The 19,009-nt window shown below is 34.8% G+C and overlaps 2 protein-coding genes across 3 annotated transcripts; one reads left to right on the top strand and one right to left on the bottom strand.

Moving 5' to 3' along the window:
- Positions 1 to 1,259: 1,259 nt before the first annotated feature.
- On the top strand, positions 1,260 to 7,430 carry LOC145591855 (uncharacterized). The gene is made up of 7 exons (XM_081648347.1): positions 1,260 to 1,410; positions 1,532 to 2,009; positions 2,211 to 3,357; positions 3,487 to 4,301; positions 4,398 to 5,800; positions 5,851 to 6,081; positions 6,397 to 7,430. The coding sequence occupies exons 1-7, from the start codon at positions 1,260 to 1,262 to the stop codon at positions 7,428 to 7,430; spliced, it is 5,259 nt and encodes a 1,752-aa protein (XP_081504473.1).
- Positions 7,431 to 13,548: 6,118 nt separating this feature from the next.
- On the bottom strand, positions 13,549 to 18,647 carry LOC145591520 (F-box/FBD/LRR-repeat protein At1g16930-like). Of its 2 annotated transcripts, none has more exons than XM_081647999.1 (2): positions 17,099 to 18,647; positions 13,549 to 14,132 (listed from the first exon to the last, which is right to left on the bottom strand). In XM_081647999.1, the coding sequence occupies exon 1, from the start codon at positions 18,596 to 18,598 to the stop codon at positions 17,453 to 17,455; it is 1,146 nt and encodes a 381-aa protein (XP_081504125.1). In that variant the 5' UTR covers positions 18,599 to 18,647; the 3' UTR covers positions 13,549 to 14,132; positions 17,099 to 17,452. The 2 variants fall into 2 exon arrangements, with proteins under 2 accessions (XP_081504125.1, XP_081504124.1); XM_081647998.1 differs by having other exon boundaries at positions 13,549 to 14,129.
- Between the last annotated feature and the right edge of the window lie 362 nt (positions 18,648 to 19,009).

Here is a 19,009-nt window from a genome sequence, read left to right as displayed (position 1 = left end):
ACATTTACAAGTGATCAATCTGATGACTCTATTTTTAACTTTAATCATTATGTGTTCAAATATCTAAAGTATGAAAACTAGGTCATAACTCAAATAGAGATTTAGAAGAATTGACAAGAAACAAGGCAGAGAAGTAAGAAGGATTAAATAAATCTATTCAATTCCGCATTGCTACATTGAGGAGAATGGGTGGTACCAGGAGGTTGAGCAGGGAAGACCGGTTGAGTTCACTTCCAGATGATATCCTTAACAACATACTTTCTCGTCTCCAAATCAATTCCGCCGTTGCCACCTCCATCTTATCCCATCGATGGCGCTACCTTTGGACTGGTGTCACCACTTTCAAATTCGACAATGATGGACTTTACGTTTCTGAACTAGCCTCAAACAAATTCTCCACGGTTGTTGTTGACATTGTTCGACAACTGACCTCTCAGACACTACATGTCTTCAAACTCAAGTTAAGTTCGCTGTCCAACTTATGTAAACCTAGTGTTGCGGACACATGTTTCCGAGAAGTCTGTGGCCGAAACGTGGAGCAGATCATTATTAAAGAGGATCGCCGTAATTATGAGGATTGCTTTCCTATTCCCGTGTTTCTGTTTTCTTCCAAGAATCTGGTAGTTTTGATATTAAAAGGTATGATCAAGTTTATGATGCAATTACAGGCATAGAAGCTGAGCTGGAAAGATCAAGCAAGGAATTAGCTGAGGTGGAGCAAGATGAGCCTGGATACAGCAGTGAAAAAGTAGCTGGAGAGGAGGAAGGAATGGAACTGACAGCTGTCCAAGAGAAGGGAATGAGCACTGAAATTGAGGAGAATAATTCTGAGAATATTACAGAAAGTTGTATTTTTGTTTTCTAGCTGAACTGTCCTATTACTAGCCGTTATGTATTTGTCTTTTGTAAGCTGAGCTTATCAGCAATCTTCAAGGCTATTTAAGCCAAATCTCTTGTAAGAATGGTCAGGCTTAATGAATGAAATCACTCCTCTTTTCTGATCCTTCTCTTTCTCTCTAAACTCTATACTGCGCACATCAATTATTTCCACCAAAACCGCCCTGCTTTCCTTTGGCTGGTTTTCTGGTATAATTGCCAAGTCTCCATTTTGCTTGCAAAATCAGACTTGTTTCCTTAGAGCTATCATTGGTATCAGAGCAGTACGTTCCTCAGCCTATCAGTCACCATGCCTATCACTAGATCTTCCTCAGACTCTGCTCAGCTAGGAAACACTGAGATAAAAAAAGCTTGAGCAAACTATGAAAACCTTACTGCAGGATCAGGGTAGGAAGCTGGATAATGCCTGCAGAACTAACAGCCTCAATATTGATAAGAACTGTAAGTCGATTTCTGAGCTTAATGATCTTATGCTAGGCCTGTCTGTTCAAATTACTAAACTGATATCTGATGGCAATAATATACCTAGATCTAGCTCAGAACCTCATGAACCTGAACCCCCCCCCCCCCCCTAAACATTCTCAATACACAGCTAGACTAACTAAGGTTGAGTTCCCAAAGTTTAATGGCTCAGATCTGAAATCATGGATTTTTAAGTGTAATCAATTTTTTGACCTGGATGGTGTGAAGGATCCTGATAGAGTGAAACTTGCGGCCATTCACCTGGAAGATAAGGCACTACTCTGGCACCAGACCTATATTCAGAGAAAAAATCACATCTTGCCTAAGTGGGAGGATTATGTGAAGGATATAACAGCTAGGTTTGGGGATCTCTATGATGATCCAATGGCTAATCTCAAAACCCTCAGACAGACAGGTAGTGTACAGGAATATCATGATTCCTTTGATGCACTAGCTAGCAGAATCGAGCTATCTGAACCTTATTTGTTGAGCTGCTATCTAGCTGGCCTTGAGGAGGAGGTTCAACTTGCAGTGAGAATGTTCAACCCCACCACCCTTCAACAAGCTTTGTGCTTAGCCAAACTGCAGGAGGCTGCTAGCAAAGCTAAGAAACCCAAACAACCAACCCCAGTCCAAAAACAACCACCCTTGTTACCCACCCCACCTTAAACTCTCAGAACAGCCACCCAAAACTTCAGAACCAACAACCAGATCCAACCCTACACACCAAACAGACCATTTACAAACCTAGTCACCCCCCCAAGAACCCCAAACACCAATAGAAGAACCCTAACCCCAGCTGAATTTAATGACAAAAGAGCCAAAAATCAATGTTTCTGGTGTGATGAAAGGTATGAACCAGGACACAAATGCAAGGGTAAGAAGCCACAACTTTACCACATTGAGGTGGAAGAAATAGAAGATATAGAAGAGGAGGTGGTAGAAGAAGAAATACAGGAAGGCTCTCAGTGTGCACATATTTCTGTCCAAGCTATGGATGGAGTTGCTTCTTTTCAGACAATGAGAGTGGAAGGGCATCATGGGAAGAAGAAATTACAGCTTCTCTTGGATAGTGGCAGCACTCATAATTTTATAGATGCCAGCAAGGCATTGAAACTTGATTGCAAGGTGGAGAGTATCACACCACTCTGGGTCAAGGTGGCAGATGGTAATCAGCTCAAATGTGAGCAGATTATTCATGGTTTCAAATGGAAGATGCAAGGGCTTGAATTCTCTGCAGATGTCTTTTTACTACCTTTAAGTGGTAGTGACCTAGTGTTGGGCATTCAATGGTTTTCTCAAATAGGTCCTGTACTTTGGGATTTTGGCAAACTCACCATGGAGTTTAAACATGGTGGTAAGAGGGTTAAGCTCAGAGGTTCATCACCTAAGAGCTGGAAAATTGTTCAACCTCAAAAATTGCAGAAACTCTTAACTCAAGAAGGAACCCTTTCAATGATGCAAATTCTACCAGGGAATGTGGAGTACTCACCTGTCAGTCTACAAAAGTCAGCACAAGATCCTACCCTTTTGTCCTTGCTGGATCGATTTGAGGTGGTTTTCCAACCCATTCAAGGGTTACCACCACCAAGGGAAGGGTTTGATCATGTTATTCCCTTAAAGGAAGGGACAGATGCCATCAACTTAAGAGCTTACAGGTACCCAGCTATGCAGAAGGATGTGATTGAGGAGATGGTGCAGGAGCTGCTTGAGCAAGGGGTTATAAGACCTAGCAATAGTCCTTTTGCATCCCCAATTGTGCTAGTGAAGAAAAAAGATGGTGGGTGGAGAATGTGTGTCGATTACAGACACTTAAATAAGGCCACAATCAAGGATAGGTTCCCTATTCCTTTAATTGAAGAACTGCTAGATGAGTTACAGGGCACAAAATTTTTTTCTAAGATTGATCTCAAATCAGGGTATCATCAAATCAGAATGAACCCAGGTGACATACAGAAGACTGCTTTCAAGACTCACTCTGGTCACTTTGAGTATTTGGTAATGCCCTTTGGCTTAACCAATGCTCCCTCCACATTTCAAGCTCTGATGAATCAGTTATTCAAACCCTTGCTTAGAAAGAGTGTTCATGTCTTTTTTGATGACATTTTGGTGTACAGTCCATCTTAGATTGCTCATCTCAAGGATCTAGAAGCTGTCTTATGCATAATGAAGAACAATCACTTACATGCCAATCTCAAAAAGTGTTCTTTTGGAATGACTGAGATCCATTACTTAGGGCATGTAATCTCTCAATCTGGGGTAGCAACTGACCCAGAAAAGGTTCAGGCAATGTTAGAGTGGCCGAGACCTAAAACACTCAAGCAGCTAAGGGGTTTTCTGGGTTTAACTGGTTATTATAGAAGATTTATAAAAGATTATGGCATAATCTGTAAACCCCTCACTTCACTTTTGAAAAAAGACAACTTCACATGGACTGAGGATGCTGAGAAATCATTTAATCAGCTCAAGACTGTCATCACCACACCCCCAGTCCTTGCCATGCCAGATTTCTCTAAACCTTTCACTATAGAAACTGATGCCTCGGGCAAGGGCATTGGTGCAGTTTTGCTCCAAGAAGGACATCCTATCAGCTTCTTAAGTAAATCTCTGAGTGACAAAAATATGTTGTTATCAGCATATGAGAGAGAACTTTTGGCTGTAGTGTTTGCAGTGAGAAAATGGCAACATTATCTGCTATCTCAACCCTTCATCATTAAAACAGATCAACAGAGCCTTAAATACTTGCTAGAGCATAAGTTGGCAACCCCATTCCAGCAAAAATGGTTGTCTAAACTCACAGGTTTTGATTACACTGTTGAGTATAAATCTGGTGCTGAGAACAGGGTAGCTGATGCCCTATCTAGGATCCCTGGTTATCAGTTGAATGTCATGGCCATTTCTAGTGTGCAATCTGAGCTTCTGGATCAGCTAAAACAATGTTGGTAGGAGGAAGAAATTCTGCAGAAAATAATTTCAGAGCTGCAGCAGAGTGCTCACTCTCACAAGCACTATTCTTGGGACAATTTATGTCTTAAAAGGAAGGGGAAGCTGGTGGTAGGTTCCTCACCAGTCCTAAGGGAGAGAATACTTAAGTGGCTACATGATTCACCCCAAGGTGGGCATTCTGGAACAGAAGCCACTTACCAGAGAGTCAAGAGCATGTTCTACTGGAAGGGCATGAAAGGGGATATCAGATCTTATGTGAGGAAGTGTGGGGTCTGTCAAAGATGCAAGTATGACCCACAAGCTTATCCGGGACTTCTACACCCTTTACCCATTCCTGAAGCAATTTGGGAAGATGTTACAATGGATTTCATAGAAGGCCTTCCTAACTCATTTGGTAAGGAAGTGATTATGGTTGTCATTGACAGGTTAAGCAAATATGCCCACTTTGTGGCACTTTCACACCCTTTTTCTGCCATGGCAGTAGCCCAGGCCTACCTTGATCATATTTTTAAGCTGCATGGATTCCCTAAATCTATTATCTCTGATAGAGATAAGGTTTTTATCAGCTTATTCTGGTCTGAGTTCATGAAATTGCAAGGTGTACAGCATAGAATGTCTACAGCTTACCACCCTCAGACAGATGGCCAATCTGAGGTCCTCAACAGATGCCTAGAAACTTATCTCAGATGTATGTGCTTTGAAAGACCAAGAGAGTGGTCTAAATGGTTATCCCTAGCTGAATTCTGGTACAACACTAACTACCATACTGCCAGCAAGAAGACACCATTTGAGATTCTATACAACATTGCCCCACCCTTGCACAGACCTTACATTGCAGGATCATGTGTGGTGGATACTGTAGATCGAAGCCTACAGCAGAGAGATACAACACTGAGAATGCTGAAGGAAAATCTACACAAGGCACAGAACAGAATGAAACAGTTAGCTGACAAGCACAGGACAGAAAGAAATTTTGCAGTCGGAGACTGGGTTTATCTGAAACTACAGCCATATAGGCAGTCTACAGTGCAGCAAAGGAGCAATGAAAAACTCTCTCCAAGGTTCTATGGACCCTATTTGATCATCAGGAAGGTAGGACAGGTTGCCTACACTCTGCAGCTCCCACCTACTTCTAAAGTCCACCCAACATTCCATGTCTCTCTGCTTAAAAAGCACCATGGTCCCACACCAGATAACAATACCTGCCCTCCCATCCCAAGCTTCCCTCAAGAACAAACACTCAACAAATCCCCAATTGATATGCTAGACAAACGCACTGTGAAGAAAAAGAACCATGCTGTAGTCCAATGGCTAATTCAATGGGATCACTTGCCAATTGAAGAAGCTACCTGGGAGGATGCTGTTTGGATTGAGGAGCAGTATCCAGATTTTGATCCTTGGGGTCAAGGATCTCTGTGGCCTAGTGTTGCAGACGCATGTTTCCGAGAAGTCTGTGGCCGAAACGTGGAGCAGATCATTATTAAAGAGGATCGCCGTAATTATGAGGATTGCTTTCCTATTCCCGTGTTTCTGTTTTCTTCCAAGAATCTGGTAGTTTTGATATTAAAAGGTATGATCAAGTTTATGATGCAATTACAGGCATAGAAGTTGAGCTGGAAAGATCAAGCAAGGAATTAGCTGAGGTGGAGCAAGATGAGCCTGGATACAGCAGTGAAAAAGTAGCTGGAGAGGAGGAAGGAATGGAACTGACAGCTGTCCAAGAGAAGGGAATGAGCACTGAAATTGAGGAGAATAATTCTGAGAATATTACAGAAAGTTGTATTTTTGTTTTCTAGCTGAACTGTCCTATTACTAGCCGTTATGTATTTGTCTTTTGTAAGCTGAGCTTATCAGCAATCTTCAAGGCTATTTAAGCCAAATCTCTTGTAAGAATGGTCAGGCTTAATGAATGAAATCACTCCTCTTTTCTGATCCTTCTCTCTCTCTCTAAACTCTATACTGCGCACATCAATTATTTCCACCAAAACCGCCCTGCTTTCCTTTGGCTGGTTTTCTGGTATAATTGCCAAGTCTCCATTTTGCTTGCAAAATCAGACTTGTTTCCTTAGAGCTATCAGTTTAATTCACCAGAAAATATAGATATTCAACTTCCGAATTTGAGGAAGATCTATCTAAATTATCTTGTTAACACCCCGCCTCATCAGTTTATGGGGAGTCCATTTAGGTCTTCTAAACAATTGATAGAGGCGGAATTGAAATTCTCTGATTATATAACCGAACCCGAACCCCAGATTGTTCTGAATATATCATCACCGAATCTGAGGTCGTTGCGAATACAGATGATGGCAGATAAGCACAACCAACGACCTGAAACCATCATCGATGCACCCAACTTGGAGGCCTTTGGAATAAGTAGCTTCACTTCAGATTATTACTCTATCAAAAATCCGACGAAATTAGTCAAAGCATCGATTGTCATGCTTTGGAATGAGGCTATTGGGCAAGAAGATTGTCTATGGGACACATTCAAGTTAGTCGGGCAAATGTCTAGTGTTAGAGAGCTTTGTCTATGGCTAGATGATGACGAGCTGACCAATGTATATCGTTACCTTAATTCTGTAAATCTCGGGCGTATGATAACCTTTCCTAATCTAGAAATTCTAATAACGAATTTGGATTATGTTGGATGGAAGGATTTGCTACTTTGTATGAAACGCTTTCCTAACTTAAGGCACCTTAAAGTGTACCTACATTCGGATTCAAATCTTGTAATGGATCCCATGAATTGGTGTGTACCAGAGTTTTTAAATAAGTTGAAGACATTAGAAATAGCTGGACTAAAAGCTATAGATGATGAGCTCGGGTTGCTAGAGTACATTCTAAGCAATGCACTTGTTTTGGAAAAGCTTTATGTATTACATGAAAGAGATAGTGAGGAAGATGCTCGATTATGGGAAGTGTGTAATTTCTGCAAGTCTTTGTTCCGTCTAGCCAGGGTATCTTCAACTTGTAAGATGATTTTGTTCGATTATTGGAAGTGTGTAGTTTCTGCAAATCTTTGTAAGATTGCGTTCGACTGTGGACTTGAAGTATCAAGAGATGAATGGCAAAATGGAATTACCCTTACACCTCGATCGGATCAGACTTCCCCAAAGCCCATATGATATGGAATGACAGGTATTGTCTTCTAATAATTTCGTTATCTTTTATTTGTTTCATGCTTAGAATCACTTCTCAAAAGTGCTCGATGTGTCTCAACGGCCTAAAACCTTGTTATTTATTTTACGTTATTGCTATGTCAACATACACTGTTAATTTAATAGTAGCTTAATTGTTCATGTGTTCAGTATGACTTGGTTATTATGGTGTGTATATGACTCAAAATGTTATCATGCTCTATATTTGGAATTGGCTAATTTATGTATGTTGTTGAACTATCTGAGTACTAAGAAATTTGCTAGTGCGGCCACATTTGCTACATATATGTGTATATATAACAAGTGACTGCACAAGCTCAGTAGTCTATTGAATTTAATTAAGAAGATATCTAAGTTATACATCTTTTGTTTCAGGGGATTTGTTCGTTTAGTCTGATATTAGTGATTGATCGAGAACAAATTTGGTGGCAATTGATCAATCTGTATGCAATTCACAAACCCATATGATCGAAGCTTTATTTGATGCTTGGAAACCGCTAAGTTTTTGTGCCTTTTTGCTTCCTGGCATATCATATTGATTAAAAACATAGTAATCTACTTTTGGTATTTCATGCAGAATTATATTTTTATAGTTTAGATATGAGCAACTGTATTAGAAAAGGTAAACACATCATTAGTTATTTGATTTGCGTAGTACTCCATCTATTTCAAAATACCCCGATTTAATTGACATATTTGCTAATGCAAAACTTTGACCAATGGTATCTTAATTTAATATTAACTCGAGAATGCCTCGGGAGATGCACTGGATATAATGGACGTTGGACTTCGGTTGGAGACATAACTACTTGTCTATTTTTATTAGATACTTTATTACTCCCTCTATTTTTTTATAAGCTAGAGTCAAATTTATACATTTGTCAAATTCCACTTATTTCAGGGTTAATAAGTTCAGATAAGATAAGTTCAGGAAAAATAAGTTCAGATAAGTTGTGATAAGGGTTAATCAGGGCTGCCAAGTTTAATTTATAACTAAAATAAGTTCTAATAAGGGTTAATAAGTTCAGATAAGATCAAATAAGTTCAGATAAGTTAAGATAAGTTCAGATAAGATCAGATAAGTTCAGATAAGTAAAAATCAGGTGAATAGAACACACCCTATGTGTCATTTAAATTATTTAATTCTAAAAGAAATTAATAATCTCATATTTAATTGGCTACCACTAAAATTTATTATCCTACATGGCGCGTTGAAAAAAAATTAAATCTTACGTGGCTCTCTAAAAACTCGGGAAAAAACTCCCCTTATGTCAATAATGACATATAAATAGTGAAAAATTTCAACTCTAGCTTATGGAAAAAACGGAGAGAGTATTTTTTTTTTTAAACTAAATATTTTTTTTATGGGGATAAATAAACATTAATTAATTATGTCATTGTTGTTATTAATGTATAATGTTCGTATCCTACCCTAAGAGTCAGTGCCTGTTCACATTTACTGAGCTGAACTGAAGTGAAATTAAGCTGAAGTGAATAAACCTTAAGACTTGAAAACAGAGATGACAGCCTTTTATAGCATGTCACTTGAATAAACCTCTCTCTTTGTGGCTTAATATTGTTGGGAAAGACCTTTGTCGAACCTCAATCCTCACGATTTTTTTATATGTTATTTGTGGGTTAAACACTTTGAGAGTGAGGGGGAAGGGTAAGGGATCCCCATTCTCAAAATACCTCTAGTGGAGATTGAACCCCCAACCTCAAAGTTAGAAGGTGCAATTTTTTCCACTGCACCAACCTTAGCTTGGTGTGAAATAAATTTATACATAGTATATACTATATACAATACACTACGCCCTAACATGACTTTTTAAAACATTTGTTTGGACCTGTTCTAATTTTAAAAATTGGACCCTAATAAAAAAAAGTTGCCATTTTAACTTGTCTACTAGAAGTTTTTTAAGACTGTAATTGATACTACAATTGAACAAATAAAAAGAAAACCGTGAAACAAAAATAATTAGACAAATAGTGCATTACACCTAGAACACACAAATGAAATAATGAACAAATTACAAACATTAGCAATTGTTCAAATTCCAAATATTAAAATCCACATTGCCGCTAATCGCAGTTACAATTTAGTACACCATCTATCCTTTTTTTTTTTTTTTTTTTTTTTTTGTCCTATTAGATTTTGCACGGACTCCAAGATACATCTTGTAACATAAATAACTTCATTTCTATTCATATAAAAATTATAAAAACTTGATATTAATTAATGAAATACATAATGAGACGAATCCAACAAGACCCCATATGACTATATTAGCTCTTATTAATTAATGGATACTTATAGTCAAAGTTTTTGAAGTTTGACCCCATTATTTGCAAGAAAAACTTTTGTATACGCTCGGTTTACACTAATATTAGTGTACATCGAACAGTATAAAGGTAACTTTTAGCTAATTTGAAGGTAACTTTTTGTCTTTTTTGGGGTAACTTTAAACATAATACAATTTTTACATAAATAGACAACAAGATAAGCTTTATAAAGGTAATTTAATTACATTCTATCACTAATAAATGATTTTTAGTCATTTAAATGTGATTCTTTACCAATAAAGCGTAGATAATTTTTATTTATATTGGGTTATTTTTATGCATATTGGGATAACTTTTATTCATTTTATAGGTAACTTTTGATCACTTTAGGCTATCTTTATAAAGATGTATAATAATTATTGTACACCCGATTTTTGTAAAAGTTTGTGTATTTGCAATGAGACAAAAAAAATTGGGACAGAGGGAGTAGTGTGTTATCGATTTCTTTTACTTTTCTCTTAAAAAATGTAAGGCCCCGTTCACTTCACCTTATTTTTGCTGAACTGAAATTATTTTTACTGAACTGAAATTATTTTTGCTAAACTTAAATTTTTTGACTGAACTGAACTTACTTTCTGATTATCTATTATATTTCTTCTTTATAGTTACTGATTTTTACTAAATTGAAATTAATTTTATTGAACTAAAATTAATTATACTGAACTGAGATTATTTTTATAAATTGAACTTATTTTTACTGAACTAAAATTATTTTACTGAATATTATTTTTATAAGGTGAATTGAATAGGGCCTAATAATAAACTCAAAGCAAATCAGAAAATGATGAAATTACATTATTCAATATTGGGGAAAAAGTAGTAAATAACATACCTCATATATGAGTAATATGACTGATTTTCCTCGTTGAATGAATTTTGATCGTTAACTGAATAATCCAATTGGAGAAATTTGGATTTATTTGATACATATAAATTAAATGATTAAATTTCTTTTTCTATTAGAAGCAATTCAAGGATTAAAAAAAATAAATAAATAAATAAAAATAAAAATAAAAAGTACTACATACTCACAACTAACCATTGAATTAGAGAGGAAGGTGGACCAGTAGAGTATTAAATTGGAAATATCATCACTATTGTTTTGGGAATAACGTGAGAATTAATTACTTATTAGTTTTGGACTCCGTCCCTTAATTACATTCCTACGTTTCTTTTTGGATATTTCAAAATTACATTTTTACTTTGCCTTTTTAGTAAGTGAATTTTTACCAAATATCCCCAAATTATCCCTAAATAGTTTTGATGTGACGTTATTTTAATTATTTTTCTGTTTTGCAATTAATGGTTCCACAGAAACCATAATTTTCATTCACCCTTTTGAACATTCTGAATCCATGTGCAGCACTATGTATAATTGAATATGATTGGTCCTTTTATTTTTATAAACAAATGTGATTGGTCATTTTTCTTTTCAAAGGATTGATGATATGTGCTTCATTTAATATCATTCTATCTTTGTTTTATTCAAAGACAGCAATAAATGTCTTGTAATACCCATTGTACTTTCTAATAATGGGTTTTAAGGTTACTCCAAGTTCCTTAATTCCCGTGTAAATTTAGAAATAGGAACGTAATTAAAGGATGGAGGGAGTAATATTAATATGGAAAGTTTTACTATGCTCCGTACAATATTTATGGGGATTGCAAATTTGCTAGAGTTAGGCGCGGTTCATTTCATCTTAAAAAAAAATATTATTCAGTAAAACTAATTTCAGTTCAATAAAAATAATTTTAGTTTAGCAAAAATAGTTTTAGTTCAGTAAAAATCACTAACTATAATGAAGAAACATAACAGAGAATCAGTAAAATAATTTGACTTCAGCAAAAATAATTTCAGTCAAGTAAAATTACTTAAACAAGTAGCAGCCTACACATAGTTGAACAAGGCCATAATCTTCATTTCTCAGCACCCAAAAAAAAAAAAAAAAAAAAAACTTTCATTCTCAAATGTATGAAGTTTTTCGAACCATGTAGTAAGCCAACATCTCTTGTAATTGGAAGGGAAGCTCTAACTAGTTGAGTTATCCCTCGTTCTCAATGTATCTTTCTGATATTAGCACACACTCAAATTTAGTATTTTTTTTTTTTTTTGAAAGAAACCCAAATTAATTATAGATTGCATGATAGGGATATGAGATAAAATATATATATGTGACATATTTTCAATATTGATATTTTTAAGAGAATAATGTATTTAGTATTATGTATGTTAAGATATTATTTAGTGAATATATCTTTTGAATATATGATTATGTAGTACTTTCTTGTTACATATTAGCTGCAACTTTTCTGTCAAAAAAATTATTAGTTGTAATTTTGAGAATATTCTAAAGTTACAATTAATATGTAACAGATCAAATGAATAGAAATACTTTTTTAGGAAGATTGTTTCCTATCTTTTGTGCATAAGTTTTGTATACCTATTCATCAATAATAATTAGTCTATCTATTGCAACTCATTTTTCTTTAATATACATATACTTATTACTTTTATTTTTTGAAGGATTTTTTTTAATTATTACATGGTGTATACTTTTGATTATGGGTTCGAAATAGATTAAACTAGATGAACCCGTGCGATGCACGGTTTGTTTGAATTTTTTAAAATATTATATATATATATATATATATATATATATATATATATATATATATATATATATATATATATATATATATATATATATATATATATATATATATATATATATATATATATATATATATATATATATATATATATATATATATATATATATATATATATATATATATATATATATATATATATATATATATATATATATATATATATATATATATATGCGCTAAAATTTATTATATATTTAGATAAAATTCCTGATAACAAAAGATAATATTCTATATTTAATTAATTTAAACTGGGAAATCTCATTCACCAATTTTGCTTATGTGTCATTTAAATTATTTAATTATAAAAGAAATTAATAATCTCGGATTTACTTGGCTACCACTAAAATTTATTATCCTACATGGCGCACTGATAAAATTAAATCCTACGTGACTCTCTAAAAACTAGGGAAAAAACTCCCCTTTATATATATATATATATATATATATATATATATATATATATATATATATATATATATATATATATATATTAGATGTGACTAGGTTTATGCACGATATTTTTTAATAAGCATTTTTTATATTTCTTGTACGTGATATCTTGAGTTCAATCTTTTCTTTTTGCAATTCTATATATCTCGCTCTTATTTTTCAAGAACCTTGTTAGGAAAATATATATTTTTTTTCTTCTGAGGCTAAGTTTTTTCAATTATTTGATTAATTCAACTACTTTATTTGTTAATTTTGAATTGGATAAAAAATCTAGAATATTATGATGATTTTGTACGTTTTTGTCAAAAAAAAAAAAAAAAAATATGTTAATTATTTAAATTGTGGCAAGGTGAGATGCTAGGGGATTTAAAAAAAAATTTGTATCTATTAGTCCTTTTCCTCAAAGTTTATCAATTTTGGCGGAAATTGATCTTCTTTAATTATTTAAATCCCCTATTTACTATTAAAAAAAGAAAAATTGTCATTTATTAGTTTTTGAAAGAGAATATCCCTAGAATATTTTCCTTCTAGGTTTAGGATATATTTGTATGAGAATATCTTTATGATATCTACGTATATTCTCTATTTACAAAATAATTATAATTCTGTTAACCATGGTATGGAACATTTATAATTTTATAAATTTAATCTCGAATAATTCTTGATTATTTTTTCAAGTATTAACATCCATACCATCATTATTAAAAAAAAAAACAAAAGGACCAATACCATCACCTTAGTCCTTAGCCCTCAACTTATATAATAGAACTCTTAGATCAAGCAAGGGAGAGAAATAGGAGGGTTTCAATAAACCTACTCAATTTTGCAGTATGTGCACTGCTAAAGCCTACAGGAGAATAAAGAGCAAGGAAGATCGTTCGAGTTCTCTTCCATATGATATTCTGGCCAATATACTCTCTCGTCTCCAAATCGATTCTGTCGTTGCCACCTCCGTCTTATCCCATTGATGGCGATACCTTTGGACTGGTGTCACCACTTTCAATGTACATTACGTTTCCAAACTAGCCTCAAATAAATTCTCTACCGTTGTTGTCGACGTTGTTCGGCAACTGACCTCTCAGACACTACATGTCTTCTAAACCAGGTAAATCTAGTCAGTAAGCAGCATTACAAAAAGGCAACTCAATTAAATCCGCCTTGGATCCTTGCTACCCTTTTCATTCTCAATATTCTTTAGCCCTGCTGGGAAATATCAAAATGCTATCAGTCAGCTCAGATAAGTGACCAAACATCGAAATTAAGGACAGGAATGAAGGGAGGAAGAAGAAAAATACAGGAAGAACAATCAGAGATATATATATGCATTAATGCTAATCAATGTAATCACCAATTACAGCCTTGCCAATCTTTCGAGGGGAAGGGCACTCTCCCAAAACTACAAACTAATTACTCATCAAAATACTCAACATGATTATCTCTCTCTAATTAACTCTATTTATTAAAGAGCTTTTCAGCTTTTCTCTAAAAAATAAACTAAGTTCTCCTTTAACAACTTTTCTATAACTTAACTCACTATTACCCCTCTCCCCTAATATCGCAAACCTCAAAAAACATCTTTGATCACCCAACTCCAGATCATGACCCCTCTCCTTGCCCTGATAACAACTGATTTCTTTCTAATTTATTTCTTCTCTGTTTTCTTGGTTTGTCTAAGGTTAGTAATTTTCTGCATACCTGTATTATTTTTTCCTTTATTTTTGTTTCTGAGTTGTTAAACTCTGTTTTCTGCCTTGACTTTTCCTCTTTTAATTGGTATTTCTCTAGCATACTTGTTTATGAAAATAAAATATCTATTGAACAAGCAGCAGCAAATGTCAAACCAAACATTCAAATTTATATTTTTCAACTGGGATCAGAGTAAGATTGAAATATCGACTCAGGGAATATACATTTCAGTGGATTCTGAAAAAAAAAAAAAATCATTGACTGTGCCATAAATAGCAAATATTTCTGGTAATTTAAGGTATAGCTATAGCAGGCATAATTGCATAAAGAGAAGTAGCAAACAGATTATTATCACTTTGATCCTTTGCCTTTCTCTTAGTATTATTATTATTATTATTTATTTATAAAAAAAAACCTTTTTCTTTGACTTCAAATGAGTTAGGAACTGATACGAGCTTTAGCTTATAACATAATCTTCAGATAAACAAGTACCAGAAGCTATTCTCTAGTCACTACTCTCCCCTTCCAATACCATTTGTTAGGATGATATTCTTTCTTCTGCCTCACACCTCCTCCCCTAATCCTGTTAGCAGATCAGACAAGTGGAATCCTAACTATCTGTTCCAAATTAACCATCAATGAGCAAGTTTAATTAAAATTAAACACAGGCTCAATTAGCTTCATCCAGATTTTTAATACATCAAAATGTTTACTTATTTTTAATCTGATGAGAGATGCAAATGTACAAGGTGTTCAAGAAAAGACTACCCATGAGGAGCGAGCCTAAGATGTTATATCCTACCACCATTTCTATCACTGACCAATTCCATCCTCATGAGTCAAAGTTGTATTAATTACAAGAAATTGAAATTTCAATAAACCCTCTTGAGACCAACCTACAAGCATTAACACTCGTTTTACCTGCAGCTCAAACTTTGTAATACATGTGCATCAAACCTTCAGTGAGGAGCATGAAGCTCACAATTCAGGCAAATGCAGCTGGGATAGCGCCTGTAGACAGATTCTTTTCCCTCATATCTATCAAACACTTTCTTCTTTACTACTTAAGACTAATATTCCATACCAGTATACTTTTTAACACTTCCCACCAACAGAGGTATTCTTTAGCTTACTAAAAAGAAATAGGAACTTTCCTCTTTCATTTAAAAGCTGTTTTAGTTAACAATTCCCCCAAAACAAGGACAGCTTCCACTTACCAATCGTCATTAAATCATCAAACCATCCTTTTAGAAATAGGAACTTTCCTCTTTCAGTTAAAAGCTGTTTTAGTTAATAATTCCCCCAAAACAGACAGCTTCCACTTACCAATCGCCATTAAATCAATGAAATCAGTTACACATTGCTTTTATACTCTGAAAAGAGGGAAATTCACAAGCTTCCCTCCCATCTGTTAAAAATTACCGATGAAATAAATAAAAAAAATTCTTAAGACATATTCTGAGTTCTGCAAGTTACATGAAGAGCCCATCCCCGCTTTCTTCAATTAATAGCCCTTATCGATCTTAATTGAACGCCTAAAATAAATGAAAAATAGGCGAGGAGACCGGAGCCTGAATTCACATAATAATAAAAATTATCTTCTATGAGCCACCTATTCTCCCGACTATTTTCTTTCACCCGACTATTTCCTATATCCTCATCCAACACCATCAGCAGAGCTATCACCCTTGATCTCTCTCCAATTAATCTCTCCCACCTTGCCTATTATGTGTTTTCATCAAATAACTTGAAGCAAACAGCCAAAAAATAAATAAACCAACTTCATATCCATCAAAAGTATGCATCCTCCCATGGTCCCATAGTCCCATACTCCCATGTCCAATTTTCTTTTGCCTCTCATTTACATAGGCCCTTTATTCCAATTTGCCCAACAAAGACCTTAGCTTCATTTAAAAATTTAATAAAAAAAAAATGGTGAAAATTTTTCTTGTCTCACTGATAAGACACATAAAATGCTGCTTACACTAGTGTTTAAGCCAACATGTGCCATTAAATCAGTCATATAGAAGCTCTTCTCTTCAAGAATTATACTCCATATATAGGCTTTCTACAAAGTCATTAATCAACACCAATTTCTTGTTTCAAATAGTAGTAAAAGAGTCGAAGACTAGAAAACAAAAATCCTCCCTGAAAACAGATCATTTATTACTACTAAGTCTAAAAATGTTATTTCTACAATCATGATTCTTGAATTCCAGAATGTCATTTGTAAAATTAGTCAATTATAATTCATGAATTCCCAAAGTGTCTTTTCTACAATCACATTTCAGGTCACCAGATTCAATCAGATGATGGATACACCAAAACCAAAAGCAAAAACCATATTTACAAATGGAACAATTTAACATGTAATAGTGACTAATACATAACAAGGTGTTTATGTGATGAAATACAACACACACACACACACACACAGAGGACTTCAGAAATCAGATACATCCAAAGAAATTGATTATCAATACCTGCTGCCCAGATGCTTCACTATCAGTCTTTGGCACCAGAAGAAGTCAGTGCACAACTTGATTCAACATAGCGAACTTGACAATCAAGTACCCCATTCTTGAAGTCATTTCTTGATGCATTGATATAGTTACCTTCAAACAGAACTTTGCAAGTTGAGGAGCTCTTTGAAAGCTTGAACAAGGCTTCACAAAATTTGTATTCATTCCATAGTCGAGATTCTTTAAGTGAATGGTAGTGATTACAGTGTACGTGAAGCTCTTCCAAAACAATTGCATTATTTAGAATAAACTCTAGCAACTTAACCTCCTTGTCATTTCCTTCAAGCCCTTCAAGCTTTATTATCTTAAGCTTACTTAGTAAACATTCCGGAACAAAATCAGGTGCACACCAATCCATTTGCTCCACTGATTCAACCCTATTTTACTCACATCAAGATGCTTTAAGTTGGGAAAATATTGTAAAGAAAGTAGCAAATCCTTCCAGCCACTAAGATTACCAAGGTTAGCATCCAAGTAGACTAAGTTATGAAATGTTGGCATAACCCCATTACCTACAGAATTAAGGTAAGTAAATAGATTGATAAAACTATTTAGCTTAAGGTGGCTAACACTATACATCCCTTTGATAGACTTCGATATCTGGTTACAACATGCTTCTCCCTGCATACCCATATTGTTACTATCTGTTCCAAAACACAAATCAATGGATGCTTTGACTAACATGGTAGGGTTCTCAACGAAACAATAAAACCCATACGATCCAATTATAGTAAGGTTCTCTAATTTGGGGGCATTTATCATGACTTTATCAAGCGATGTTTCCCTTTCAGACATTATTTCTATAAACAAGGTTATCAAATTGGGAGCAGCAATATCAACATAATGGTCATCCCCATAAAAATCAAACAACAAATATAAATCTTCCAACATTGGGCATGACCTAAACAGGGTTTTCATCAAATCTTGGGCCTCATCCTGAAGACGCAATCCAAGCTTCTTCAAATTAGGAAGATTAACAACATCATTCGCGGTAAATGCACAATCAAGTTCAATGCAAAACAACTCCAATTTCACCAAAGATTGGCAATAAAAAAGAGAAGCAGGTACAAACAAAGGTGCAGGAATGTCTACAACACCACCAACACAAACCTTAATTTCTTCCACATTTCGACGACAAAGATGAGCAAAGATTGATTCCCAGTTGTATGCAACTAATTTGGTTTTAACCCTGAAAGTTCTGAGTTTCGAAGAAGTGAGCTGCCCCAAGAAGCAGTCGACAACGGCGGAGGATTCCGAATAGAATTGAAGGTCAGTGATTTGGGTCCAGAGGTGGCGCCATCGGCGGGATAAGACGGAGGTGGCGGCGGCGGAATCGATTGGGAGGAGAGAGAGAATAGTAGTGATGATGGCGTCGGGGAGTGAGCTGAGTCGATCGTCTCCATTGTTGTTGTTCTTCAACCTGGTGCTTCTGCTACTGCCGCAGTCTTCAAGGTTTTTCATTTTTGGGTTTGAAATTACAAAGCGCCGAAGGAGATGAAGATGAACTAGTGGAGTGGTGTTTTCACGGAAGAATGAATGCTAAACAAAAATATGGGCCTTATTTTTCTTTTTGGGCCAGACCCTATAACGTTATACTTCCTTGTACCCAACTCAAAACTGACCCAAAAAATATCCAATTTGTATTCGACTGGAGTAGATAATAATCTGACTAGACTTTACCGAACCCGATTCGGACAACTGAATTGACACCTCTATCCCTCAATCTCACTATTTCTCGAGTATCTCATTTTTATTTTATTTTTTTTTATTTTTGCACTATTCATGAAATGTATTGCTTTGATTAATATTTGTATTTTATACCTAAGATAAACATAGTCATATGGATACTTGTTAGAAATTTAGTATGAAACT

This window comes from Chenopodium album, chromosome 18 (assembly GCF_948465745.1).
Source record: "Chenopodium album chromosome 18, dcCheAlbu1.1, whole genome shotgun sequence".
Taxonomy (NCBI): domain Eukaryota; kingdom Viridiplantae; phylum Streptophyta; class Magnoliopsida; order Caryophyllales; family Amaranthaceae; genus Chenopodium; species Chenopodium album.
Note: the sequence above shows the minus strand (reverse complement) of the source record. Positions and strands in the feature narration are given on the sequence as shown.

What these genes read in the sequence shown, in the direction of transcription:
- LOC145591855 (XM_081648347.1), top strand. Translation starts at nt 1,260, where the DNA reads ATGAAAACCTTACTGCAGGATCAGGGTAGGAAGCTGGATAATGCCTGC. An exon ending in GTCCAAAAACAACCACCCTT is followed by an intron (nt 2,010 to 2,210) that starts GTTACCCACCCC and finishes GTGTGATGAAAG; the next exon opens with GTATGAACCAGGACACAAAT. An exon ending in TTCTGAGAATATTACAGAAA is followed by an intron (nt 6,082 to 6,396) that starts GTTGTATTTTTG and finishes TTAATTCACCAG; the next exon opens with AAAATATAGATATTCAACTT.
- LOC145591520 (XM_081647999.1), bottom strand. Translation starts at nt 18,598, where the DNA reads ATGAAAAACCTTGAAGACTGCGGCAGTAGCAGAAGCACCAGGTTGAAG.